Source organism: Beta vulgaris, chromosome 2, assembly GCF_026745355.1.
Source record: "Beta vulgaris subsp. vulgaris cultivar EL10 chromosome 2, EL10.2, whole genome shotgun sequence".
Lineage (NCBI taxonomy): Eukaryota > Viridiplantae > Streptophyta > Magnoliopsida > Caryophyllales > Amaranthaceae > Beta > Beta vulgaris.
Window position 1 is genome coordinate 50398900 of NC_079203.1, and position 27566 is coordinate 50426465.

Here is a 27566-nt window from a genome sequence, read left to right on the forward strand (position 1 = left end):
GGGGTAATATTGCACAATTTCGGACGTTCTTGAAGCCTGACAACAAACCTCATGGGATGCATTATAGCGTGTGAATCAATCTCCCCAACCAAATTTGGGTAAATTATTGTCCTTTTAGCAAGATTCGTTAGTTAAGACAATAACTAATTGTTGTAAATCATACTGCATACTAATAATCTATATATATTTAAAATCCGAGGAAAAAACATGTCTATTGTCACGTGTATTCCTTATTCCCTACACAATCAATTGAAACACATTGAACAAAAGTGTGAGTTTTAATATTCGAACTCATTACCTCTAATTTGAGATACAAATGCACCGACCAATTACAATCTCATATTGTTGATTGTGGGAAAATTTTTTAAAGACAATATAACATTTATATTTTTAAAACAATAAAAAACAATATATATATATAAGTTTCTTAAAATGAGCAAAATATATGTAAAATGAAAAATTTTTGAAAATATGAGCAGAAATGTATAATGAGCAAAAATTATAAAACGTTCAAAAATTTGTAAAATGAGCAAAAAATTGTAAAATGAGCAAAAAATTGTAAAATGAGCAAAAAATTGTGAAATGAGCGAGAATTTGAAATGAGCAAAAATTTGTAAAATGAGCAAAGATTTGTAAAATGAGCAAAAATTTGTAAAATGAGCAAGTTTTCAGTTTTCAACTTAACACTGGTTTTTAGCGGATCCTACCTATATATATATATATATACACACAAATACTTAGTAAGTTAATGCTAATTATAACGTGTAATACTTTTTATTACTCTTATATTGAAAAAAGGTCTTCGATTTTTTATAACCTCCGGAATTAATACTACTACACCATTTAATTACGTCGTTTACATTCTCACATTACCTAAATTTGAAAAACAATATTGTTTATATTCTTCGTAAGTAAATTATACATCTATATATATACATGTGTACTCTATTGAAGTTGAGAATTATATTGATGAATAATTCATATTATGAACTGGACAATACTTCCATAGGTACAATCCAATACATATAACTCTTTTTTCCCCCCACTTTTCTCAATTGTTTGATTAGGACTTCAAATTCACATTAATAGATGATAATGGTCATCGTCAGCCCCAAACAACTAGTTATAAATACTTACAAACATTTCTATTTTTCGGCTCATTAAATTGTAGAATCATAAACAATTTTATCAGGATCGGGAACCTCATTTGGATCGTAGGAGTTGGTAGGATCTATCGAATAGGTGGGATCGTATCGTAGACTCGTAAGATCCTATAATTTCGTAAAATAAAGATAATTATACTACAATGTGGTGGTGAACTCATGTTAAAAATTTACACAAGTTAATAATGACTTATTTCATTAACAAATGATGATAGTTTTTCAATACTATATATAAAATTGAAGTAATATAATATAATAGGAGAAATATAATATGTTAAACTATTTAAAATCCTACCATATAGTTTTTTATGATTGGATAGGATCGAAAGATCCTATAAAATTAAGATCTTATGTAGGATCGAGATCGATGAATTTCTTCCAAATCGTAAAATCATAAAATCCAGATCGAAATATTAACAACAATGATCATAATTCATAACCATAATCGAACGGTTTAGGCAATAAGCACTAGTGCACCACACCGGTAAACGGTCGTACGTACGCAATAACACAAGTGACTGAGTCAGTAGTGTTTCCTTTGACCATTTCATTTTGGCGCCAATTCCATAGTTCCCCTGCAAACTGGGGACTCTCTTTCTCGTTTCTCACACTTTACCCAAGAAAAACCCTAATTTTATATCCGATGTTGTTGAATTCTACTAATTAATTCCCTTTAGGGTTAATATTTCGAGTTCAAAGACTTCAAATTACCGTCTTCAATGGCTGAAAGGCGTGCTAAACGCCCTAAAACCAGCAGGTATGGACTCTTACTACTATCAATTTCAGCTTCCTTGCTTTAGATTTTTTGATTTCGCATAATTCTAGGGTTTCGTAACTTCTCAAGTACAAATTTCCCTTTTTTCTTCCTCCTTTTGTTATTTTAAGAATTTGTGTATTGATTGATCATCTGTACTCGTATTAAATTGTTGACTGGAGAGTGAGGCATTATTTTGATGGTTTTATTTTTATGCTTCAGAGGGGAAGATGATTATTTGCCTGGAAATATAATTGAGATCGAGCTGCATAATTTTATGACCTTTAATCATATAAAATGCAAGCCTGGCTCGCGTTTAAACCTTGTAATTGGTCCGAATGGGTCCGGAAAGAGTTCGATTGTATGCGCTATTGCACTTGGTCTTGGTGGTGATCCTCAGGTTTGTACATCGCAACCATATTTTAAGTCTATAAGCATATATGCGTAGCTCTCTTTACGACTCCGTCCCTATATAAAAGTAGTCTACATTTGTCTAGCAGTTTGATTGGAAAATTTCAAATTATCTTAACCAAACAAGCTATAGACTTTTGTTGTACCTTTTATAGTTTCGGTGGGGGTTTGATGATGATGATGATGATGATGATGATGATGATGATGTTTGGAGAGGATTTAAACCCTTTATGTCAACTTGGATGCTGTATATGGTTTTGTAGATACTTGGGAGAGCGGGAAGTATTGGAGCATATGTAAAGCGGGGAGAGGAGTCGGGGTACACCAAGATCACCTTGAGAGGTGACTCTGGGGAGGAGCAGATTTGCATTACTCGTAAAATTGACACAAGCAACAAGTCAGAGTGGCAGTTGAATGGTAAGGCAACATCATATTGCATGAGATGAGGAGAATTGGCTTAGTGTGTTAGCTTAAATTTTGGTTCAAGGGATTCCTTCGAATTCTAGTTTCTATTTTTGTACCAATGATTTTCTTGCGACCCCTTTGAAAATGATTTCTCTTGTGGCACATATGCCGCATACTGCTAAGGCGCTGGTATAACTAGACTTACTTAAGCCCTACCTTTGAGTTCTGACAAGATTTAGATTGGGCTGGAAAGACGCTATCATGGTTGGAAAATAACATGCTGTAAAGAGAATATAATTCACTAAAGACTGCATAACATATAGAACTATTTGTTTTATTTTGCCAAGAGAAAAGACAATATTTTGACAACAAAGAAATAGTAGAAACTAGGCAGGACAAACTATCATTTAACAATAACGACTAAATATTCACCCAGTTTCTTTGAATCTCTAGAATTGTGTTCCAATCACACACCGTATGAAGTATCTATCTAATGTTGCCCTCACACTTTTTTTTATATTTTATAATATGCTACTTATTTTTGATTTTTAGTAACAACTCGGTTTGATTAAGATATAAAAGAAGCACCATGTTTGAGTACCTTGCCATCAATGATCAACCATACCTCACTTGCAGGTTTCTAAAAAGTAGGCGTTGTCACTTCTTAAGTGCATCCATCTTCTCATAGGAGTGACATGGCAATGAGCTGTTGCATATGCAGAATGGTTGTACTCACCTACTGTAGTTTACCTGTAAGAAATGAGGAAAATTTACTTAACACTCATCATGTGATGAAAGAAGATATGATTGTTACTACTAAGGGGGTGTTTGGTATGGGGTCTTTAGGGAAGGGTAAGGAAATTAAGTAAGTTGATTCTTCTAGTTGTTGTTCGATAGGTGTATTAAATCATTCTCTTCACCCCATGGTTACCCCCTAACTCCTCTACATTGATTCCCCACCCCTACCCAAGGTATCACTTACCCTTTCTCTCCTCTACTCCATGGTCACCTTGATAACCATCACATTGCCACCACAACCACTACCCCTCCACCGAAATTACCATTGTCAACCCGAAACCCCCAGGCACCAAAATTCTCGGCCAGCACCCGAAACCACCGCTTCTCCACTGTAAACCCTAGCCTAGCCACCACAAACGCTGCCCCAGTCACCGTAAACCCTGTCCCAGCCACCCCAACCCTAGCCCAACAACCGCAAATCCTGTCGCAGCCAACCCAAATCAGACGCAGCAACCTGGCTGAAACAACCGCCACAACCCACCAAGACCACCGCACAACTTACGCAACCCCATCACAAAACCCGAAAATACCATCAGATCAACTGGAAACACCACTCATCACCCGAAAACACCACCCCTCCCACCGGATTCAAAAAGAACAAAGGACTTGAGGGGAAATTGGGGGTTAGTGGCGGCGGGGAAAGGGGATGCAGCAGCAGCAGAGGAGGGGGAAGGGACAATGACGGAGAAATGATAAATTCTAAGAGAAAGGGTGGCATTGGTGGTTGTGGAAGGAATAATGTGTGGTGATGGAACTTTAGGGTTTCCCTTTGATACTTCTAAACAAACAATTTATGAAATCTAAGGGTAAACCTTTCCATTCTCCTAGTAACCCTTTCTCTAACCCTTTCCCTTTCCTTTTAACAAATCCAAACAGCCCCTAATAATGTAAATCTTGTAGATTATAGATGTGCCTTAGTATGCTAGTATGGCCACAGAAAATCATATTTGTCTTCCCTCTCTTCTTCAGGAACACAAGTTTCTCTCTCCCTCTTAGTATTAGGGCCTTCATCTTAATGATAATCGATAGTCTTTTCTTCCTCCATATATATCGACATATATATAGGTGATGATTAAATGCACTCAATTCGCTTTAGGTAATCAGGCTTTTAGATAATTAGGTCCAATAATTATCTAATGATTCAACTTGCTTGGTGAATGGACTTATGGGTTCATTGAACATTACTAGCAAGACCAATTTTTAAAAGCTCACAAGTCATAATAGGTTTAGTCAAAACATCATAACCACCTAATACTAAATGAATGTCAAATATCCAACACTACATATGAGCTCACACTATCCGAGTATTGAATGATTATTATAGGACATAATTTTAACACTTCTTGCACTTTGTTAGATTTGACTTTTTAAAGGAAATGTAGCTGTTTCTGCAATTTACCTTTGCAAGACGAATGTCTCCATGGTGATGGGCTTGATGACATTGAATTTCGCTATCCTAAAGTTGGGTTCTGCTGATTTTGACATTAGAGATCTTTTAAAAGCTGCAAATTTTCAAGATCCCACACCCACCCCCCTTCTTTTTCTAGGTCTGTCTTCAGGTTTCCAAAGTTGTGTTATCTGTTTTAGCAAATTTAGTTTCTCCATGCATTTGAATGCATGTAAGAGATGTGAGTAGAAAGCCTTGGTAAGTTTCTGTTTGACAGAAATCTGTGTAGATGTTGATTGTCTGTGTATTGTGTTGTTGAGATGCATGACTTCTCTTTCATTGTTTTTTTAAAAAAGAAAAAAGATAATAGTCAAATTCATCTCATATCTTTTTCATTCTTTGAGAATGTTTGTAATCTAGGCTTCTGAAATTAGGAGATTCAATCAAAGAAGCTTTTTGTAGAAATATAATCCACTTGTTCCTTATTCCTTCTTCCCTACAACAACAATGTTAAAGCCTTAATCCCAAAAGAATGGGGTTAGCTACATGGACACCACATATTAAAAACATCATTGTTTGAAATACTATTCTTTTATGTCCACTTTATCTTCCTTTGCAGGGAACAAGTGGAATGAGTGATTTGTTCCCTACAACGTGATGTTTACTAATTTTGAATGCTGATGCAATTTGTTTTGGTTGTAGGCAAGATGGTTGCAAAGAAAGATGTTATTGAAGTAGTTCAAAAATTCAATATCCAAGTTAACAATTTGACTCAGGTTTGTCTATATTTCAAAGTAACTTAAATGCCTAGTGTTGATGCTTTTGGTGCATGGAATCTAGTAATGGTGGATAAGTTGTTCAATCTTCGAAGGACTGTTTAGGTGACATTGTCTAGCTCTAACTCTGGAAGCAACAAAAATAATTGAACTTGATGATGATTCATTTCTATGTTCATGAGAATGGATCCTTTCCCTTTCACCACTTGATAAGTGATTCCTTAAAATGTGTTACTACTAACTAACAAAGAAACAGAATCAAGGACTTATTTTTAGAGATTTGAAGTTTCTATTGAGTTCAGGACCCTTTTTCTAGTCCTGAAAAGACTATAGGCATTGAAGTTATATATGGCAAAAGGATTGAAATGTTCGTTGTGGATTCACCCTGAACTGAATATGGAGCAAATAGGAATCTTCTGTTGGCTTGAATTTGCTGGCTACTTGGGTCCGCCTTCATCACCTGCAGGTTGCATTAGCATCACCAAGTATGGATCTTGCTATGTGTGGGGATGGAAACGCGAGGATTTTTTTCTCAACTCTTTTGTCCAATAGTTGAAGGTTGGTAGGGATGCTTTCTAGTATTAAGTCCAATAGTGAACTAACCATTATTGGGGCTCAGACATAGTACTAGAATGTACTAACATAGTTAACATGATCATTAATCCTTTTCTCTCATCTATTTGTACTGAGTCCATGTGAGAATGCCTCGAGTAATTTATAAGTTGTTGGCTGATTGATGTGTTATTTCCAAAATTGTTTCTATGTAGATAGTGGAGTGGAGGAAGGAGAAAAGAAAGCAGTCCTTATGAACGAGAAAGTTGGGGGAAGAGGGGATACATTGATAGATGTAGGGGATGTTCATAGATAATATCGTGGTGTCAATTTAAGAAAGAAAGACAGAATGTTATCACCGTTCAGTCCCAACCAATCTTAAAGAGGTTTGAATGAGCTTTACCCTCTGAACAATATTGGCGACGTGGCGTACCGCGCACATGGTCTTTTTTCCTCCATTCAACATTATTAATGCTATTTTTCTAAACATTCAAGCAAACAAGTTCATCCATAGGCATTTTCCTTCAACTTTTGTAGCCTCTCTTCTCCCCTTCTCTCTCTAGCACTAGTGTGAGCTCAGGTCCACACGACGCTTCTTCAGGTGACTGCACTGGCCGCTCTTTGTTTCACATGGCTTACCAAATGTTTGGACCGAAGTCAAGGCTTTGGTGTACATCGAAGGAGAGGAGCTGGGTTATATTTGAGGAAAAAAGCCCTGTCTCTTCGCATTAATTTCTTTCTTTTGACGATCTTGGATAGAAGTCAAACTCTAGTTACTCTACAATAATCAGTTGCCATTCCCTTGATTTTGTAATTTGTAAAGACGTGGGTGTGACATGCATGATTCTGAAGATTCTGGGCTAGACTTTTTCTGGAGTTCCTTTTTTTTTGGGTTTGGGTGACTTGTAGTTGCAAGATTGACCCTAGCTCGTCATGTCTATATGGGTGACACCTCCTTGCTATTGATGGAAAAATTGACATTATGGTAGGAGTATCATCCTTTCTTGTTTCCAAAAATGTTTGATGTTTTTTAGTGGCCACATTGGTTAGGATTGGGGCCACATTTGTTGTAACTCCTCAAACCTCTCCAACAATGGGATTTATGTCTGGTGGTTGTTTTTTATTAACTGAAAAATGGCTGTATCAGAATTTCTTTCCTTTAGTTTAGGCCATTCTTAATGGATTCTTTGCTGAGTTAACCATTGAGTTTCTGTTGACCATTGTCTTTACTTGGGATCAATATGCGATTTATCTCTTCTTGCTTTCTTGCCTTATGCTGTGTATATTATATTGGAAAAATTGATAAGAATGGTCTCACTTATGACCCATCTTTAGAATGTCCCAATCATATGCAGTGTGTGGCTTCCCAAAACAGTCATCATAAAAAGTGACCTGCTAAAATGGCTTAAATACCCTCACAGCAGGTTTCCTTGAGCTTTATTCTAGATATTGCTTTGGCTTTTTACCTCCTTATGACCTCCCACTTTGGCTAGGCTGCTACTAGTATTACCACTCTCCCTCTATCACTCTGAAGAACCCAGTGACTCTCTTCTCTTCCCTCTCCTACATTGTCTCCGACAACAACCCCAAATGGCTAATGCGGAAAGATAGCTAGCCATTCAGCCACTTCCTCAAATTTTTTTGATTGATTTCAATCACCTTATATTATTTTATCTTTAGAAGCTTTCAATCGTGAGTGTGAGTTTTTTTTTTTTTTTTTTTTGAGAAATGTTTTTGTCAGAGTTGAGCAAATTAGAAACTCAATTAAACAGAATTTCAGTATTATTATCATCATAAGATACTAGGAGTGTTGGAGCATTGAAATTTTGGAACTGCAAAGGGAATTAGAGAATTTTTCTGGGAGGGCTGAGAAGAGAAAAGGCTGAGAGAGGGAGAGGGCTACTCCTAGTTAATCCATAGTTGGGACCTTTTAAAAATGACTAGTCATAGTTAGGGTTGCCGTTGTCAAGTTTCCCTATTATATTTTATTTTGTTTTCTACTTCTTTGTTTCTCTACTTGCCTGTTTGTATTTTCATTGTTACTGCTAAACCTTCTTTATCTTTTGTTGTTGGTGGTGATGGGTTCTCAACAGTTTCTACCGCAAGACAAAGTGTGTGAGTTCGCCAAGTTAAGTCCTGTCGACCTGTTACGTGCAACAGAAAACGCTATTGGTGATCCTCAACTTCCAATGCAACATGACACTCTTATAGAAAAAAGCAGCCAGCTCGGCAGACTCCAAAGAGTAAGTTATTTGTTTAATGTCTCCCACTAGAGATAAAACTTCCTTTCTTTGTACATGTTATATTGTTGTCGTTTTTTGATGTACTATGTATTGTATTTTAGGCTGTTGATGGGAATAAAGTGACATTAAACCAGCTGAAGGATCAACATGCTGAACAAGAACGAGATGTTGAACGAGTTCGTCAAAGAGAAGACCTTCTTGCTCAGGTTCACATTTTGTGATATTTAAGCAGGGATGGGAATACATAATTTACCTTTTTATAATATCATTGGTTTCTTCCTTTAATTATCTGTAGGTTGATCTAATGAAGAAAAAATTGCCTTGGTTGAAGTATGATATGAACAAGGCTGAATATTTGGAAGCCAAGAAGTTGCACGATGATGCAAAGAGGAAATTTGATGAAGTTGCAAAAATCTTGAATGATCTCAAACAACCTATTATGTAAGTTTTTTAGTCAGTGTAGTGTTATTCGTCATTTGCCGTTTCGATTGTCATTGTTATTTCATGTAGAACATATAAAAGTTGGTATTCTTTACTCTTATGTGCTCACTGGGTTCATTTCGTGCCAATCCAGGCCAGATTTTGACCTAGGCACATGGCCTAGTTCGTTTCCTAGTGGTCCATGCTCGTGTCAGTGCACATGCTATTCATGCCATTGGGTAGTCTCTTTCTAGTATTTGCAAAAGCAAAATAGTTCATTTGATCTTAGTGACTTTGACTACAATTTAATGGTTTAATAAAATTATCTTCTAATATACTCTCTCCGTGCGCAAGTTTTTCCAGTTAGGTTCGGGCACCACCTAGAGCTCAATAAGGGTAATGTAGGCTGTTTTGATAAATAATGTAAAAGTAAACTGATAGTATTGCTAAGAGATTGAATGAGGAGTGTTGACAAAGTTAGTGGGGTTTCCACATCACGTGGTAGGGTGGCTGGGTGGGTAAACTTCTTTCTTGAAGTAACATGAAAGTTTGATGTGGAAATATCAAATAGGAATATTAAATGGGTAGTTTAGAAGTAAATAAGACAAGATTGTTTGTATTGGTTTTAAATTATTATCGTCATTTTGTATTAATGACTAAATTCTAACATTACTATGTTAGTGAAAGTTGGTAGTTTGTAATAAAAGTATTGAAGGCTTTGGGTTACGAGTCAATTTTTTGCTGTAAACTGTATCTCGTTGTGTGCATTACCATCTATTCCTAAATCCTTTGTCCAGGGATAGTTTGCACCTTTGTACTTTGTTTTGAGCCATGCTACCTATAGCCTAAAAGTTACATATTTTCACTTTTCTATACTACCTCTACGGCTCTACCTCTAAAACTTACTCAAAAGTCAAACAACTACTTCATGGAACATTGTTCTTCACCTGGTAGAACTCTAAAGCTACTTGGAAAGCTAAGTGTATTCGATTAAATTGTCATTTGTTCTTCACTCATTTTTCTTACGGTTTCACCAATCGGTCTATTTTCAGAGGAACTCTGTGAGCTTTAGTTATACTCCCTTCCTCCCTCAAATCCCTCTGCATTTTTATGGGCACTAGCTTTAGGAGAGGATTTTGTGGTGGGCCTTTGTTGAGTGAAGTGTGAGAAAAAAAAGGTAGGCAACAAGTAATTTATTCTTTTCTATTGGTTAGAGGTATGGAAAATAAGATTATATTTGGTGGCAGAGTTCCAAAAAGGAAATGGTGATTGTAATTGGGAGAAACAAAAAGGGAAAGGGTTTGAGGGAAAGGGAGTATTAGTTGCTGGATAACATTTCAAATTAGATGTTACCCTCTTATATTAACTTCAAATATTCGCACCGTCAAAATTATATGAAACGTTTGGGAAAACCCACTGATTTAACCAAAGCATGAAACTCTGCCAAGTTTGCCTTGTTATGTGGTATTATGTAACACAATTTAAAGATCTACATTTTTACAACCACGGAAAGAAAGCTGTCAAGCAAGCTACCAAATTGTAAGTTTCGTATAGCCTAAAATTTTAGAGTGCCTTTGTCGACCCATTCAATCTGATTGTACCATTTCCAGAAAGCAGAAGGAAGAAAAAGCACTGCAGGAATCAAAGTGCAAAAAAGTGCAGAATACTCTGAATATGAATGGCCAAAGGTGCAAGCAACTTCAGGACAATGAAAATCGATGGGTTGTGCTTCCTACCTATCTTTCTTGCTGCTCAATACTTCAATTATGTGCTGTCGTTCTCAATTACAATGTTGGACAATTTTAGGTAGTCAATGTAGCTGGAAAGTACAAGGACATGGAAGAAATGAAGAGACAAGAAGAATCTCGTCGACAAAGAATTTTGAAAGCTCAGGAGGATCTTGCAGCTGCTGAATTGGAACTGGCAAACTTGCCGCCTTATGAACCTCCAAGGGATGAATTTGTATGATATGTAGTTCCTTTCGTCGGCTGTTTCTTACATGCAATAAGTCTTAAATTATATCATGCAGGCTTACACAAAGCCTTTTCTATGGAAGTTCTAATTTTACTGTCTTTTAACTATCATTATATGGTAGGTCACTTCTCTTGAGATGACATTCATGACTATTTTGTAGCTGTCATTGTATATTTGTACGGACAGATTTAACTTTAGTTTTGTGATTCATTGTTTATTCTTCTGTAAAGTCTTTTCCTAGGAACCTCTTTGAAGTTAGTTGACCATTTCTTTCAACTTGTATCTTTTGCTATTATCATCTGTACTTGGATGCTTTGTGATTGCTTAGTTCTTGCTAAATGTCTTTAATTCAGGAAAGGTTGGAGGCCAAAATTGTAGAATTTGAGGACAATGCGAGAGAGATTAGACAGCAAAAGTCGGATAACGGTAAAATTTTGTCTGAAAACAGAATGAAACTGACACAGTTATCCCACAGGTATATTTAGCTGCACATGTGGTTTTGGGATTTGTTTATGGTGCATTCATTCTCAAATACAGAATCCTTGCAGATTAAAAGACATGGAAAATAGAAATTACAAGCTCCTGCATGAGCTGCAAAAAACTGGGGCGGACAAGATAAATGAAGCTTATCATTGGTTGCAAGAACACCGTGATCAACTGAAGAGAGAGGTTTTCGGACCTGTTCTGCTTGAGGTACATATGCATTACTGGGCCTATTGCAAGATTACGAATATTCCTTTGAGCAGTGAAGATCTCGAGAATTGTTTTGCAATCTACATAATGAACTTGTGGGATTTATTTTATACTTTTAGCCCTATTTGGTCGCCGGAACTTATCGCCTTGTGGGAAATGTGAAAGTTTACTTTCAGAGCCTTAGACTGTTAGACCTCTCATTGTGATCCAGGACAGCTTTGTTTCCCTGTGTTGTAACTTGTAAGTATTAGACCTTTATTTATGAAACAACACAGTTCATGAGTTATAGTTGTGACAAGTATGGTACTGCCCAGTAGTTTGGCCTGCATCTTAATTATTAAGTTGAATATGTCATGCAGTTACACGTAAAAGACAAAGTTGATCATGTGACATGCATTTGAGGATAAATCAGTTGAGGATACATGTCCGTTTTGCTCTATCCTTAACATTTGGTCTTATTCATATTTTTGGATTTTGTGGTGATTTCAAGAGAGAGCTGGTGTTAAAGCATTATGTTTATAAGAAGTTGAGCTTCTGATTATGCATTATGCATTCTCAACATGAATTTGAGTGAGCTTTAACATTGGTGTGATTTTTCTTTGTTTATCAATCTAGATTTCTTTTCCTTTCAGTATATGAGTCTGAGGACATTCCACATTGACTGTATTGGAGAACTTGGCTCTCAAGTCTCACCCATTGATACCTGTGTTATTGTTATAGTTTTTTCGTGTGTATATTGTTGTATTCATGGCAAATATCTGAAATAATGCAATGAAAAGATGCTTAAGTCATATGAAAAGCTTAGAGACTCTGATGGTGCCTTTGTATTCGGATGACACATTTTATAAGCTAACAATTTATGCTGTGCGAATGTAGGTTACTGTCAAGGACCAATCTCATGCTGACTACTTGGGGGGCCAAGTTCCATTTTACATATGGAGGGTATGTCAAGTTTCATCAGTCTTCTCTCACAGCTTGCATGGTACAATGTTTTTAGGATTGTCGGAATAGCTCTTATTGTTGATTTGATTTGTAGTATAGATGTCCACACTGTAGCATAGCCTTTTGGTTTCTTTTTCTTTTGTGAAGCTTTTTGTTTGGGATGTATGAGTTTGTACTATGGAGAGAGGAGGGGTTGGGGTAAGGAAGCTTTAATTATGTTGGTGTTGCAGCGATTTGTGTATGTTTGAGTGTTGTCATTGTGATTTTGAAACCAAAAATTGGGGTCAAGAAGAGATGTCGTATGCGTTTATCTTCGAGGTAAATGAGCACTGCTAAGAGAAGGCTCCAGCAATGAGATGGATATCGATTGTTTACTGATTAATAGATGCTGAAACATTTAAAGTGGTTTTTATGCCGACTTCCTCTTAGGGATTGTGATAATAAGCCCATTTTATTTTGGTCTTGATGTAAGACAGAAAGATTAGCGTGATCATTTCTGTCTATTCCTCTGGTTGGAAGATGCACTGCCCTCCTGTCAGCATTTCTGTCCATATTTTATCGTATCACTTTCTTTTTCATTAGATAGGCTTCTAGGTCTTCTATTGGCATGTACGAAATAATTCAGTGATCTTTCATCATTCTGCTGTAATTTGTATTTTCTTGATATGTATTGTCCTCCTTTCTGTAATCTTTCCTCACTTAAGCACAAGCTATGATACTAGGACGATACACTTCATTTTGGAGCCAAAATCACAGAATCTTTCATACAATAGCTGAGTTGGACTCTTGGACACACACCTCGTGTCCGACATGAGTACTTGAGTTCAAGTAACATAGAGCACAAGTGTATATGTGGTGAGCTTGTATTTTTTTCTGTCAGTTGAATTTCTCGCACTTCCAACAGTGGGATCCATACTGAGTTTGTTGCTGTTATTGTTTATTCGTGCAAGCTCCCATATATATTTTCTTATCTAGATCTAGGCAGTGCTGATTTTGGTGGATAGGTAAGATGTGAAGTTCATTTATATTTGTCTGCTTCAGCAAATTTGTAAGCTTGCCTGTCACCTTCTCCCCCAGAAAAAAATCAAAACTATCTTATCCTTTTGTTTTCTTGCTTTGACATTGTAGTCCTTCATCACTCAAGATCCTGGCGATCGGGACTTTTTGGTGAAAAACATGAAATCATTTGACGTCCCGATTCTCAATTATGTGCAAAATGAAGAACGGAGTAGAGATTCACCTCGAATATCTGAAGAGGTATGTGCTTTCAAGGCTTTTCTTTATTCTGCATTGAGATGGCTAGAGTTTCTGCCCGGGGTCATGGTTGCTATATTATCTGGCAGATGCGCAAGCTTGGAATACATGCTAGGCTTGATCAAGTATTTGATGCTCCAGCTGCTGTCAAGGAGGTTCTGATTAGTCAGTCCGGTCTGGACCATTCTGTATGCTCCCCTCCCTGCTCCTTGTGCTTGAGTGTTCTACATTTTATGGCCTTAAAATACTTTGTTAAAAAATTTAAATTTATGTTCTCTTTCAATTTTTTTTGCCATTTTATTGCTACTTCCAAATTTATTTCATTAACATCCTTTCTAATGTGTACAGTACATTGGTACTGAGGAAACTGATCGGAGGGCAGATGAGGTTGAAAATTTGGGAATACTTGATTTTTGGACTCCAGCTAACCACTATAATTGGTCTAGATCTAGATATGGTCATCATGTGTCCGCTAGTGTGGTGCCAGTTTCTAGGTTTAAACTTCTTTCATGTGGTATGTTTACGCTTTTGTATGCCCACTTCATATTTCTTTACAGATGTGCATGTTCAGATGGTATCTTAAAGTATGTTGAATCATGCTTGCAGGTTCAGATAATTCAGAGATTGAGAGTCTCAGGTCCAGGAAAATTGAGCTTGAACAGACAATTGATGAACTTGACAGAATTCTGAAAACTCTGCAGTTTGAGCTAACCCAGATTGAAAATGAAGCTGCTAAATATCGCAAACAGCGTGTATGCTAGAATTGAGGAAAAGTCATCTAGTTCGTTTGCTGGTTTTTAGATATTGAAGTTATATTGATTAGCTGATCTTTACAGGAGGAAGTATTCACCAAGTCGCAGAATGAGAGGAATAAGCGGAAGGAAATGGCAAACCGCTTGAGTAAGCCTCTTTAAATATGTTTCCTTATATGATCTTGTCTGAAATTCAACATGTATGATAGCTTTGGCATGATCACTTGTGGTCTAGACCAGAAGAGATCAAGATTGAAATCCATTGAAGAGGAGGGGGATGTTGATGGTCAGATTGCGAGCCTTGCTGATCAAGCTGTAAATTTGAATGTCCAGCGGCTTAATAATGCAATCGAGATTAAGGTGAAGCTCTCTTTTGTTGTTTATGTGTGGTTGATTTTGATTGAAGATGTTTAATTTCGTAATCCTCAAAGATTTTATGAATCCATATGAAGTTCTAAAATGTTTTATCTACTCCTTCCCCTTGCCACTTTTCAGAATTTACTTGTGGAGGCTCTTTCACATAAATGGAGTTTTGCTGAAAAACGCCTGTCTGCTATAGAAATCGATGCAAAGGTAGTTATTCCTGTCATCATATGGAATTCAGCATGTCGTATTTGCTGTCTAAATAGCCTAGGAGAGTAAAAAACCTAATAGTTTTTGTTTGCAGAGAATGTCGGAGAAAATAAGTCTTAAATTGTGGATTTCTGGATCAAAGATATCTTCGAAACATGAGTACTTGAGTAGGCGATCTGTTCAGCTTTCCGCTGATTCTCATGTTGCCTTAAAGTGATTTGACAAGTTTTACTTCCAATGCTGAGTTACAGCCTAAATAAACGATTTCCATACCTTTTGAATTTAATGAATTAATATTTTATTTGTTTTTCATCCTGGGTGTCTCTTTTAGGACTTAATTTTTTGTTGGTCATCTGCTGTTCTGGTTTTTGTGTATTATCTCTCATATATCATCTCCTCTGTGTTTGTATTTCTGAAAATCTACTTATTAAATCTACTATGTGAGAAATGGACATGTCTGATACATATGTACTCATGCATATGATGCCTCTGATATGAGAGTGTGCCCCTTTCTATCAAAGCTTAAAAGTTAGTGCATTGAGGGCTAGATCTAGTAATCTGATAAGAGAGTTCAGTCTGGTCAATATTTGTAATAAGCTTGATCAACAGGTATTATTTTTACTGAAAAAGAGGTATAGGCAAAAAGTTTGTGGCCTCGCAGAAAAACCAAAACAATCACTTTTCCTATTGATCTTTTGATAAATTTCATTGCCACTAACATAACTGTAATGTTTTAACTTTTGACAAATAGTTTCATAAAATTTCGATTATCTTCAGTGCTTATTTAGTTGTGCAGTAGTCTAAAAAAACTGCTAAGAAAGAAAAATGTATCCGTTCGGATAGATTGTTGAATCAGTGAAGCTTTTATTCTGGAAGGCTGGCTTCTGAAATCTGTTGGTCAGAACTGATTTAAGGAAAACAATTCCATAAGGAGCATGAGTGTAACCCCTTTGTTTATTGTTCTGTGCAACTTTTTATCTTTAGGTGGCATTAAGATTTTGCTGTTCTAGTGGATCTTTTCAACACTATTCAACAATAGATTGTCTTTCTTTCTTTTTTACCTAATCTTGTAAGTAAGGAGTGGTTTATAATAGGATTATGTGGTATGCAGTTTGTTAAAAGCTATGAGTATACTTGAACTTCCCGAATATGTCTAGGCGTGCTTTTCCTCAGACCTGGCTGTTTCATGCTTCTTTTTTCCCACATTCATCTACTATGCAAGGTAGAGAAGATCCATGTAGAGGACCACCAGAGACAAAATCTTGACTCATGTAGGCGACCTCATTTTACTGGGATTAAGGCTCCGATATTGTTGCTTTTGTAGTAGTAACATCTTATTCATGATATTCTTTTTCAGATACGAGAGTCTGAAATGGAAATGAAGCAGCAAGAGACTTGTGCTATGCAAGCAACTGTGGAAGTGCAGCAATGTAAGTATGATTAGCCATTCCAATCAGTCTGATCTTTCATGGAAAGCTTGTGAATCCTCTGTCTTCTTGGATGTCTCTAAGAGTGCCAAGTCACTCTCTTTTAAACAGATCTTGTTGGTATAACTATTCCAAACCTGCACTTTGGTACTCTTATAGCCATGTCTTTTATTTTCTGATTAAGTTGGAACATGTTATTCTTATTTCTTGTTTTTTTATTTTGTTTACAGTACCTTTTTCAATGCAATGAGATTGTGAATTAGGATGGAGAAATCTTTCTATTCCCCTCCATATGTGTTTATTTTTATGGATGTTTTAGAAAGCAGAAACTGTTTTCCAGCTGGTGCTTGCTTTATGGATTTTATGTAGACTAGATAAAATGCAAAGTGCTTATGCATTTTCAATGGACCTGAAAATTTACTATTTGGTTCTGGATCATGATACACCAAATCAAAAATTCAAATGGCTTGTTAATATTTAGGGAAAATTTGAAGGAACTACCTTTTATAAGTTTCAAGAAACGACCTTTTAATGTTGTTTTTCAATAAACTACCTTTTACAACAAATTTCTTTCAAGATGTTACTAGATAACGGTCACGCTAAGTTTGGTTGTTTGTTCTGCCATTGACTTGCATATGGTAGTCACTTAACCTTCTTCAACCTTCTCCCCACCATTTGTGACACCAATAATGATGCTTTTCTACAGTTGGTTCATGGGCCCATTGGACATATCCCTCCAATTCGAGCTTCAGATGGTGTTGAAGAAGGTGAATTGATTACCACGCTTAAGTCAACAGCTGAACTAAAGGGTTAAACTTAACTGAAATCGTTATCTCATAGTATTTTGAAAGGGATTTGTTTTAAAAGGTAGGTTTTTGATTTTTTTTAAATGTCAATTTTTTGAAAAAATTTTCTTAGAAATGGTTGTTCCTTCAAATTTTTCCTAAAATTAATACACTTCTTGTTTGTTGTGAGCCAGCAAACAACTACTGTACTTAGAAGCAAGGGTGTAATGGAATTCTGTTTGTAAACTTGACCCCTTTTAGACTACCCAGGTACCTCGGTTTGGATCTTCTTTATAGACTTTGGGGTCTTATAGATAGTGATGTAGAAAAAAGTAGTGTGAATTTTTCTTGTTTGTTTCCCATCTATATTATTAGCTAAACACCAATCTGAACGGTTATCTCAAGGACCGCGGACCTCTATAAGCTGTGTCACTTGTAAATACAGTTCTGTAATTGAGAAAAATGATCGCATTAGCCTGACTTTAGAAGGACATTTATGATGCGGCACAAACATTCAAATTATGTGGTGGAGGAGGTGCTTTGGTAGAAAATTTAATTTTTTGGCATAAACATTGGCCCAACAACCCCCTATTTGTTTGGCAGATGGTCTGCAAAATTCATGTCCTGGCTTTTGGTTATTCAGACGCGATATTTTCAAGGCTGTTAATTCTGTTTCCAATTCTATTTCTTCTTCACCTTGTTTTCCACATTCATGCCATTTTTTTTAATCTTTTGGTTTTAGTTCGACGGTCTTGCTCAAAAGAGTCTTTTTGATGAAACTAATCTATATATGTCTGACTGTCTGTTATTATCTTTTGTAATGTTCTTGAGTAATTGAGATTATAGCCGTGTAGAACTGGCTTTTATATTTCTTTACTCTTCGCTAATCAGGTAGCAAAGAAGTGGAACGTCGAAAGGAGCGGCTTGCAAATGCCAAGAAATATGCAGAATCCATTGTAAAGTTCACTCCTGAAATTAAGGAGGCCTTTCTTAAGGTCAGTTTTTCATATTTTAATGATTTCTTCTTACACATTCTTACTAAATATACACCATTTATTTCAACTATTACTGCTGACTTGATATGTGTGTTTACTTTATTTTTGTTATTCACTGGGATTTTTCGAAAAATATTCATCAGAGTCTTTATAGCACGATTCCATGAAGTTCCTTAGCTGACTTGTCAAAAATAGTGATGGCACTTTATATGAGTGGCCAACTTAGTGTAACTTCCATAACCTGGGATATTAGAAGACGTATTTAATTCATGCACTGCTTGCTTTTTCTGCCACTTTTGCCATTGACCTTTCTAACATAAGTTTGCGCACAAGATCCTCCAGAGTCCACACAGGTGTAACAGAATGAGAGAGGCCCCCAGGGTCACTTATGCTAGGCGCAAGAGGACACCTGGGCAGCCAAACAAAAACAGAGGTACACGTGGGTAGCCTTTCATTGGAACGCTCTAAAATTTCCCTTCGAGCTATGATTCGAACCTTGCTGCTTGAAGGCGAGGGATTCCTAATTACATGAGGGAGAATCAGGAGGACAGGAGGAGGGATTGAAGATTCCAGAATTTTTGACACCCATCATCACCCAATACGCACAGGTCTTCCACCTTTCCGAAGGCCTGCCACGTAAAAGAGGCAGGGAACCTGCCATCATGTTGAAGCAAGGCCATGATCCCATTTTAGTGCGGCCTTATAGATACCCGCATCACCAAAAAGATGAAATAGAAAGGCTAATTCGAGACATGCTAACAACGTGTATAATTCGGCCCTATATTAGCCCCTTTTCAAGCCCCGTTTTGTTGGTAAAGAAGAAAGACGGGTCATGGTGATTTTGCGTCGATTATTGGGCTCTCAACCGAGCTGACAAATATCCCATTCCGGTGATCGAAGAATTGTTGGACGAACTACATGGTTCAAGGGTTTTTTCCAAGCTAGATTTAAAATCCAGATATCATCAAATCCTAGTAAGGGAGGAGGACATCTCGAATACGGCTTTTCGAACCCACAAAGGCCACTACGAATTTCTCGTCATGCCTTTCAGGCTTACCCCCCCCCCCACCCCACCCCACCCCACCCCCCCCCCCCACCCCCCCACCCCCCACACACACACACACTCCAAGCACTCATGACCGAGGTATTTAAACCTTTCCTTTGTAAATTGTGTTAATCCTCTTTGATGATATCCTTGTCTACAACCAAGATGAAAAAGCACATTGTGAACACTTGGAGTTGGTGCTGCAACTTCTGGATAAACATGAACTTTATGCCAATGGGGGGGAAGTGTGAGTTGAAAAGCTAAGGTGGCGTATTTAGGCCACATAATCTCATCCAAAGGTGTAGCTATGGATTGGGACAAGGTGCGAAGTATGCTAGATTGGCCCCTACTGAAAAATCTCAGAGAGCTCCGGGGATTCTATTGATATTTCTAATGTGGCCACAGGGACACTGGTACAGTATAAGATGTTTCATCATGGAGCTTTAAATGATTTGCCCTGGAGGTGTATTTTTTTTTGTTGCCCGTAAAAATTTCTTCTGTATTGTAAACTATGCAAAATTTGCACAACATAGATACATTATTTTAAAAAAACTGTTAGGGCTACTCTTATCTCTAAGATATCTATGTAAGTGTTGTTGCTTGGAAGATGAAATTTCTCTGAGTTACATGCATTTTTCTATGCTTTCAGATGCCTTCTACAATTGAGGAACTTGAGGCTGCTATTCAAGATACTTTGGAACAAGCTGGTTCCATTCTCCTTCTCAATCAGAATGTTTTGGCAGAATATGAATTGCGACAGAGAAAGGTAAATGCCTTTTTGATTGAATTGAACATTCATTTGGTCACACTTATGTTAATTGTTTGCTATTATTACGCATGGAAGATTGAAACCCTGGCTAAAACGCTTGAAGAAGAGGAACATGGATTAGGAACTCTTTTGGCTGAAATAGATGCCTTGAAGGTGATTTGCTTCTACTGAAATTTGAAAAATTGGAACTTTCTTATCTATGCTGTTACCTTGAAACATTACTCTCTACCAAGTTTAAGTCTAGCAATGTTGGCTCTTTTTTGTCATAGGTCTATTGTTTCTGCTTGAGCTTTCTCTAGCATGAATTATTGGTTGACAACAGTGTTCTTCTGGCTTCAGGCTAGTTGGCTTCCAACATTGCGGAATCTTGTTTTACAGATCAATGGAACATTTGGTCATAATTTCCAGGAGATGGCTGTTGCTGGAGAAGTATCATTAGGTATCAATCGTGATATCCTGAATGAACCATTAGTGGTAGAGAAGATGGTTGTCTTGGTCAATAGTTTGATAAATCTTCTGTTCATTGATAGATGAGCATGATATGGACTTTTGTGCATATGGAATTGTTATAAAAGTCAAGTTCAGGTATCTTTTTTTCAATGCTGTTCTGCCTTCTGTTTGACTGTCTTTCAGTATAAGACGCCTCTAGTCAGCTGTGTTCATCTGCATTTCTTCCTTTTGTATATTTCTTGGTTTATTTAAGGGACTAAATCAGATACCAGGGAATGAGAGGATGACTTATGGGCAGTGCGATAAGTCTCTAATCTCTAGTTAAATTTTGGGTTGCTGCTTGAATGCTATGACCTTCCCTGCTCTTAAATAAGTATAGCTAAGTACACAAAAGTATCACTGGATAAAGATATTGTATTGCAGTATACTGGAGGAGACTATATCTGAAGAATAAGAGAATTTGTATAATGACAGGAGCATAATAGTGTAGGACTGGAGCACAAGGTATTCTGTAGGTTCCTTTCCTAGTGATCACCCAGTTAAATTTTGGAAGACTGTCAATCTTGAGATAGAAAATTTTGTACGAAAGAAGACGAGTACAAAGGTGTAGATAATGCATCCCCATAATGAAACAGAAGTTACAAAATTTTCCTGTTGCTTGAATTAAAAGGAACCTCACTGTCCCTCCTGCCTCGTGCCTAACTTCTTAGATTCACTCCCTGAAGGATTCATAAAAATCCCCCATCTTATGTCCTTTAAACCTACATGCTTGCACTGTAGTTACTCACTTAAATACCTGGACAAACTCATTTTCCATTTTGAATCCTGAACAGTGAACAGCCCCCTTATAGTTGCTGACCAACCAATCTACAATAAAAGAATTACCAAGTTTGCCCTCTTACTCTTATTTTTTCAGCTGCTGCATAGACTTGCTTGCCTCAGTTTGAGAGAGCTGATACTTTGTGACTTGTGTTGCTCCTATTTGAGAGAACGGTATTGTGCTTGCTAAGCCGTAGGCTGCATTTGGCCCCTGGCAATACTAATGGAGGGGGAAGTAGTACACAACACGAGGCACAAACATGGCAAAATTACTGATTTGGGCCTAAGCACGACACTGCAAGCCCGGGCACAACATCTTTATAAGATAGAGGTCCTGTTGTGAGGATTGCGAACCATGTATGTATCATGTTTGTGGTTTGAGTTTCTTTAACACCCCATATTTGCCGAGATTATTCTAACAATAATAAGACAAAAACGAATTTAATATATAATATCATCCAAGGATGAAGCACAAATAGCAAAAATTCCGTCATTTGAAATGTCACTAAAACAACCAAGGTTTAACTAGTTTAGTACAACTTAACTCTAAATAAAGTTTAACTGAACTTCCAAACTAACAATGAAACCTCAAAAATAGATAACTATCTAGATTATAGGAAACACTATATTATCTAGTCTCCTCAGAATCTCAAGCCCCAAAATCCATTATTAGCTTAACTTCTGCAATTAAAAAAACCATCATCCACGTCAGTTTGAGCAACTAGAAGTTCTTACGAGTTGAAAAAGGAAAGCATATAAAATCATGTTAGCACTATTGGGAGCTTCATTTAATTAAATGTAATAGCTTTTGCAGCATAATCAGTAAAAAAGATTAATTAAATAATGAATCACTAAAAAAGAAACAGAACATGAAAGGTAGATAAAACAAATTAATCACAGATGAAAAAACCCTATGTGAAATAACTTATATGTTACAAAACAAGCAGGGAAATCTCTCACAGTTCTAGTGTCCGTATCCACAAACAAGGGCGAAGCCAAAACTCTAATATAAGGGAGCCAAATAACTGACCAGGGGGCCGGAATAACTGGTATTAGATTTTAAAAAAATATAGCAAACGTCTAATTTCACAACAATATAATGAAACACTCGGGGGAGGAGGGTCATGGCCACCCTTGGTCCCTTCTTTGCTTCGCCCATGTCCACAAATTTGAGAATTCCTCTGTAGTCTTAGTGTGCAAAGTCTTCAATCTAGATCTCGATTGTAGCCGCAACTGAGGAAGGGATGACAAATCAAATCAATAACCTTTCACGAAAGCTCCCTAGAGGTTGGCATGTTCTTCTCCATTGATCAACTATTCCTTTGAATATTACCTGAATAGTCTTTTAACATCATAATCACAGTATTTTATACTTATTCCGTTTCATATTACTTGAAGCATTTTGACTTTTGCAATTTGCACTATTCACATCCCCCCCCCCCCCCCACCCTTTTTTATGAATTGTACGTAAGGAAAAATAGTCATGTGAGATCTTGTTAGATTCACCTCGACATGTAGTTTCAAAATCAAACTTTTATAGTTTTTACTTATAGAGAATGAGAGATAATAATGATTAAAGTTACGTATCGGCAAGCGTGCCCGAAGCAATGTTTCAAGTAATATGAAACACAGGAAGTATTTTTAACCTTTTCATTATACCTTAAGCAAGACAGGTGGTCTCATCTCACCACAGTGATAGTATTCTTGAGAAAAGCTCTCATAATACAAAATATTCCTACTCTGTTAAAGCTCGTGAAGTTCACTTCAATAACCCCATCAATTCAAATACTTCATATAAGTCAAACTCTCAACTTTTTGAAATTAGAAGCAAAAAATATGAGTAAAAGAAATCCGTTAATGGAAAAAGAAAACATTCATCTCTCCAAAATTAACAACTAGGTGAGAAAAATCAAGTGACAACTCATTCAGTACCTTTTGGATGCTCGATTTAAATTTAATATCATCCGCCAACTTTAGATTTGCGATTAGAAGACAAGCAATGATACACACATGCCCGAGTCCAGTTGCTCTTCAGTGTGCAGACAAGAGGATAGGAGCACCCCTACCTGCAACAGCCTACCAGACGCTTATTCACCATGTACGAGGATCCCCGCTAAGCATCCATGGCTGAATGGTTAAAGCGCCAAACTCATAATTGGCGAATTCGTAGGTTCAATTCCTACCGGATGCACGCCAATGGGACCCTCTAGTAAGTCTATTGGAATTGGCTCTGTATCAATGGAATCTCATCATCCATATATAAGGAATTGGTGTGGTATATTCATATTACTAAACTCTATTTTATGAATTTGAATTCTTAGTTTTGGAAGAGAATAAGGCTTCGCTTCAAGGCTCCTATTCGCAGATATATATCTTCATTTCCCTTTCACTCAGTCAAGCCACACGACAGCCTACACTAGCCCACGCACTCCCATGACACAGCACTAGTTTCTTGTCTGCTCGCATTCTACTGTGCAGAGGTACCAGCCACCTACTCCACCCTGTCTAGCTTGCTGCCCTTGAAGTAGTCCCCCAGCAAACCCCAGCACCTCACCTTGACTGCCCAGCCCACTGTACTTCCACAACACCACACCAGTACCAATCCAAGCCACCATCATGCTCCGCTAAAGTCCGGCCACACACACGCAAGCATGTAAAGGAGAAAAAAAGTTTTCTTCCAACATCCACAAAACATAAAATACCCGATAACGCTCTAAGGGAAGTAAATACATAGTAGAACACATAAATCATGATATCAATTGTTATCATTAAAATGTGCCACATACTAGTTCTGCACACTTCACATGTATCTTATTGAATTGAAATTGTTTTCATTGCTTAAAATTTATTTTTGTATGAAAACTGATTTTTACAAATTAAAATTGATTTTTGCTGATTGAAATTGTTTTTTACTAATAAGAACTGTTATTATTCGTTTTAAGCTAAGGGGACGTTTGGTTGGGAGAGGGCAATGGGAAAAGAATCTAGAAGGGGCTAGGTAAAGGTAAGGAATTCTAAACCCCACAATTCTCTTACGTGTTTGGTTATGCACTAGAAAGGGTCACAAACCCTCTTCACCCTCCATCTTTTTCTCTCTCTTTCACCCGTGACAACTACAATGCACTATTGGCGACTGAGTTTAAGACTTTAAGTTCACTGACAACATCTCTTGTCGTGTGTCCTCTCTTTCCTCATTGGCGTTTGCTTCTCTTGTGGTTCTCCTTTCTCCACTCGTTTCTTCTCTCTCATATCTTGTTTCTCCTTATCTGGTGGTTCTCCTTCTCTCACCTATCGTGTCGCCTTCTCTATGATCTTGAGGTGAGGTGTGGGGTGGGATCGCTGGTGGTGTCGGCATTGGCCCTTGAGGTAGGCTTGGCAGCAGTGTGGTGGTTTGTGGGGGTGGGTGGGGTCAATTTTCAGATGGTGATGGTGGAAGGGTGGTGGTCAAGGTTGGTTATGGTGTAGATATTGGGGAATCCAAAACCTTGCTGGGGGGTTTGGCAGTTTGCGGAATCAATGTAGAGCAATTTGGGGTAAACTCAAACAGAAATATGGGTAAAGGGAATGTCAAGACTCCTAACCGAACACCCCCCAAGTAGAATCATAACATAATAACTCAAAGTTCATGAAAGAAGAATTGCTAAGTTGAAAGGAGAATTGCTAAGCAGCAGATTCTTCTTAAAATATTCTGTGATGAATTGCTATCTTGTGAAAGTTATTGAACTGGCCGGGGAGGGTCGGAGGATTTGGTAAAAATTTAAGAATTTGATAGAGGAAGGATATCTTCTTGAATTTATTTATGTATCTCTTGTCGGACCAACTAATATTCAAGCGGGAATTCATTCTGATGCTTTACATATCTGATTGATTTGTCCTTCTGTTTATCAGGCAAGCTGGACAACTTCAAGTTCTTAGTGCGCATCATCAATCTGGAGGGGTACTTCACATAATCAAGTTGTCTTTCTGATTCCTGCATATATTTGTACCTTATGGCATCTTGTGATTGTACATGCAGGAGCGTTCAGTTTCAACGATACTGTACCTTGTTTCTCTACAAGATCTTACAAATTGCCCCTTTAGGGTGGTTGATGAAATTAATCAAGGTACTATCTGCAATATAAGCTGAAGAATCAACTATTCTGAACAAAAAAATTGTTTACTTAGTCTTTGGTGCTTCTCCAGGAATGGACCCAATCAACGAAAGAAAGATGTTTCAGCAGTTGGTGAGAGCTGCTAGTCAACTTAATACACCACAGTAAGTACTTTTGTTTTACCCAACTTTTGTTGTCTGACATTGTTTTGGTTTACTAATTTATAGTTGGATAATTTGGAAAACTTGCATCTGTTTTACGTCTTGTAATTGGTTATTTTATGTTCATCTCGAATTCAGAGTTTTGATGGGAAGTAGTCTTTTCCTGTAATTGTAATTTTATCTTGTTTAGCATAATCTATATGTTGTCGCGTACACTAATTTTTAGGCTGGACCACTTTAACTGGCTGCACAACTTGCCAACAGACTGATCTCTTTTTGGTGCATGGAAGTGGCCTTTACCTGTTTTGGCTGGTTGGTAGGAGCTGACTAGTATTATTATTTCTTCGGATTTTTTTTAATAAGGTACGAAAAATACACAGTAGGTGGCCCTCCTCACAAGGGGAACACCTAATGTGTACTTCGGAATTGGGTGATTAAATTCCCTCAGCAGACAAGATATTGCACAAACTTGCAGCTAATGGAAGTAGGGCCTTTTCAGTGAAACTAAACTCATTATCAGTCCACTTCCCATGAAATTTCGTCTCAACACCTACTCTGGTCCGAAATTCTAGCATTATGGTAAATTAAGTAGAAGTCAATTGTAGAGATCTCTGAACAAATGTATAATGCAGGATCTATTGAGATGTGTTACAATTCCTATCTTTCAAAGTAATGTAAACTTTTGCAGCCTTTACTTGTTTGATGGTCTTCTAACCTTCTCATATGATTCTTCGTGAGCTTGTGATACTTGTAATGCTGCTGCATATAGTATATTTGCACGATCAGTAAGACATTGGTGATATCGAACCATTACGGCTCCCCCCATTTGGATTGTGCCCAGTTTTTTTTTTCTTCGTTCGAACTCCGAAGTCTAAATGTATGTGGTATTCTTCACAGGTGTTTTTTGCTGACACCCAAATTGCTGCCTGACCTAGAGTATAGTGAAGCATGTAGCATCTTGAATATCATGAATGGTCCATGGATTGAGGAGCCTGCCAAAGGTTAGTGCTCAACATTAGAATCATTTCCTATTTTGATTGTCCAAGCTGACAAAGTTCTGTTTTTTTTAGTGTGGAGCAATGGAGAATGTTGGGGTACTGTCGTTGGACAACTGGGCCAAGCTCAATGCTGAAGATCTTTGTTTCCATTGTAGTAGTGATTAAATTGTACAAATTAGAATACCAACTCCTGTAATTAGGTTTGATTTTCCTTTTGGGGATAGTTTATCGTTGCTTGCGCCTTGTAATTAGTCTCACTCAATGTGTTCCAGACATGAGAGAGCTTGGACGAGTGCTCATTTTGGAGTTTTAGCAGTACATCTTATCTTAGTTCTCTAGCTGCCGTTGAATTGAGGATCCGAAAGTTAAAAACACTGGCGGCCAAACTTCTGTAATGAAGTTTCTTGTGTAAGCTTTCATTATGAAGAGAGTTCTAATTGAACCAAAATTCTAGAAGTTTATCATATACGACCAAAACATCATTGCTAGACACGATACACTTATGGTCTGTTTGGTAGTTGGTTATAAATGATGGTAATGAGAATGAATTTGTCTGTAAATTTGTGAAGTTGTCCATTCACATGATAATGCTAATTTATCCTAAAGTATTCACTTTTCTTCTTGAATTTTCATTTCCGTCCAATAGATAGTAATGAACGGTAATGAAAATTGCTTCTCCTTGAAGATAAAAACAAAAGTTTAGAGATAGGATTGCTTGCTCATGGAGAAAAAATGCCTCCCCATGGAGATTTTAAGGACACTTCTTAACAAATTACACTTAAAATTTATTTTCGTTACCGTAATTCATTAACGACTACCAAATGAGTTGCTAGAGTTATTACTCTTATCTATTTTTCTAATTTATTAACATAGGGCTACTTATTACTCTATTTCAATTTTCAATGCAATTCATTTTATAATTAGCATTC

General features: G+C 37.1%; 1 protein-coding gene and 1 long non-coding RNA gene across 4 annotated transcripts; one reads left to right on the forward strand and one right to left on the reverse strand.

Annotated features, from left to right (window-relative positions):
- Window positions 1-1624: 1624 nt before the first annotated feature.
- Window positions 1625-27085, forward strand: LOC104907608 (structural maintenance of chromosomes protein 5). Of its 3 annotated transcripts, XM_010696565.4 has the most exons (30): window positions 1628-1920; window positions 2140-2317; window positions 2592-2745; window positions 5621-5694; window positions 8340-8489; window positions 8591-8695; window positions 8785-8930; window positions 10520-10631; window positions 10716-10871; window positions 11237-11358; window positions 11432-11576; window positions 12453-12518; window positions 13647-13775; window positions 13862-13960; window positions 14121-14286; window positions 14379-14524; window positions 14609-14672; window positions 14760-14884; window positions 15020-15097; window positions 16455-16527; window positions 18201-18304; window positions 19999-20115; window positions 20194-20271; window positions 20458-20557; window positions 20649-20703; window positions 25276-25324; window positions 25403-25490; window positions 25570-25642; window positions 26537-26640; window positions 26710-27085. In XM_010696565.4, the coding sequence occupies exons 1-30, from the start codon at window positions 1883-1885 to the stop codon at window positions 26769-26771; spliced, it is 3156 nt and encodes a 1051-aa protein (XP_010694867.1). In that variant the 5' UTR covers window positions 1628-1882; the 3' UTR covers window positions 26772-27085. The 3 variants fall into 3 exon arrangements, 2 of the variants coding, with proteins under 2 accessions (XP_010694874.1, XP_010694867.1); XM_010696572.4 differs by lacking the exons at window positions 20649-20703; window positions 26710-27085 and having other exon boundaries at window positions 1626-1920; window positions 26537-26645; XR_008968291.1 differs by lacking the exons at window positions 20458-20557; window positions 20649-20703; window positions 26537-26640; window positions 26710-27085 and having other exon boundaries at window positions 1625-1920; window positions 25570-25622.
- LOC125495030 (uncharacterized) lies at window positions 21815-25405 on the reverse strand. Its single transcript, XR_007271587.2, has 2 exons — window positions 23320-25405; window positions 21815-22720 (listed from the first exon to the last, which is right to left on the reverse strand). It is a non-coding gene; the product is annotated as an uncharacterized LOC125495030 (long non-coding RNA).
- Window positions 27086-27566: the final 481 nt, after the last annotated feature.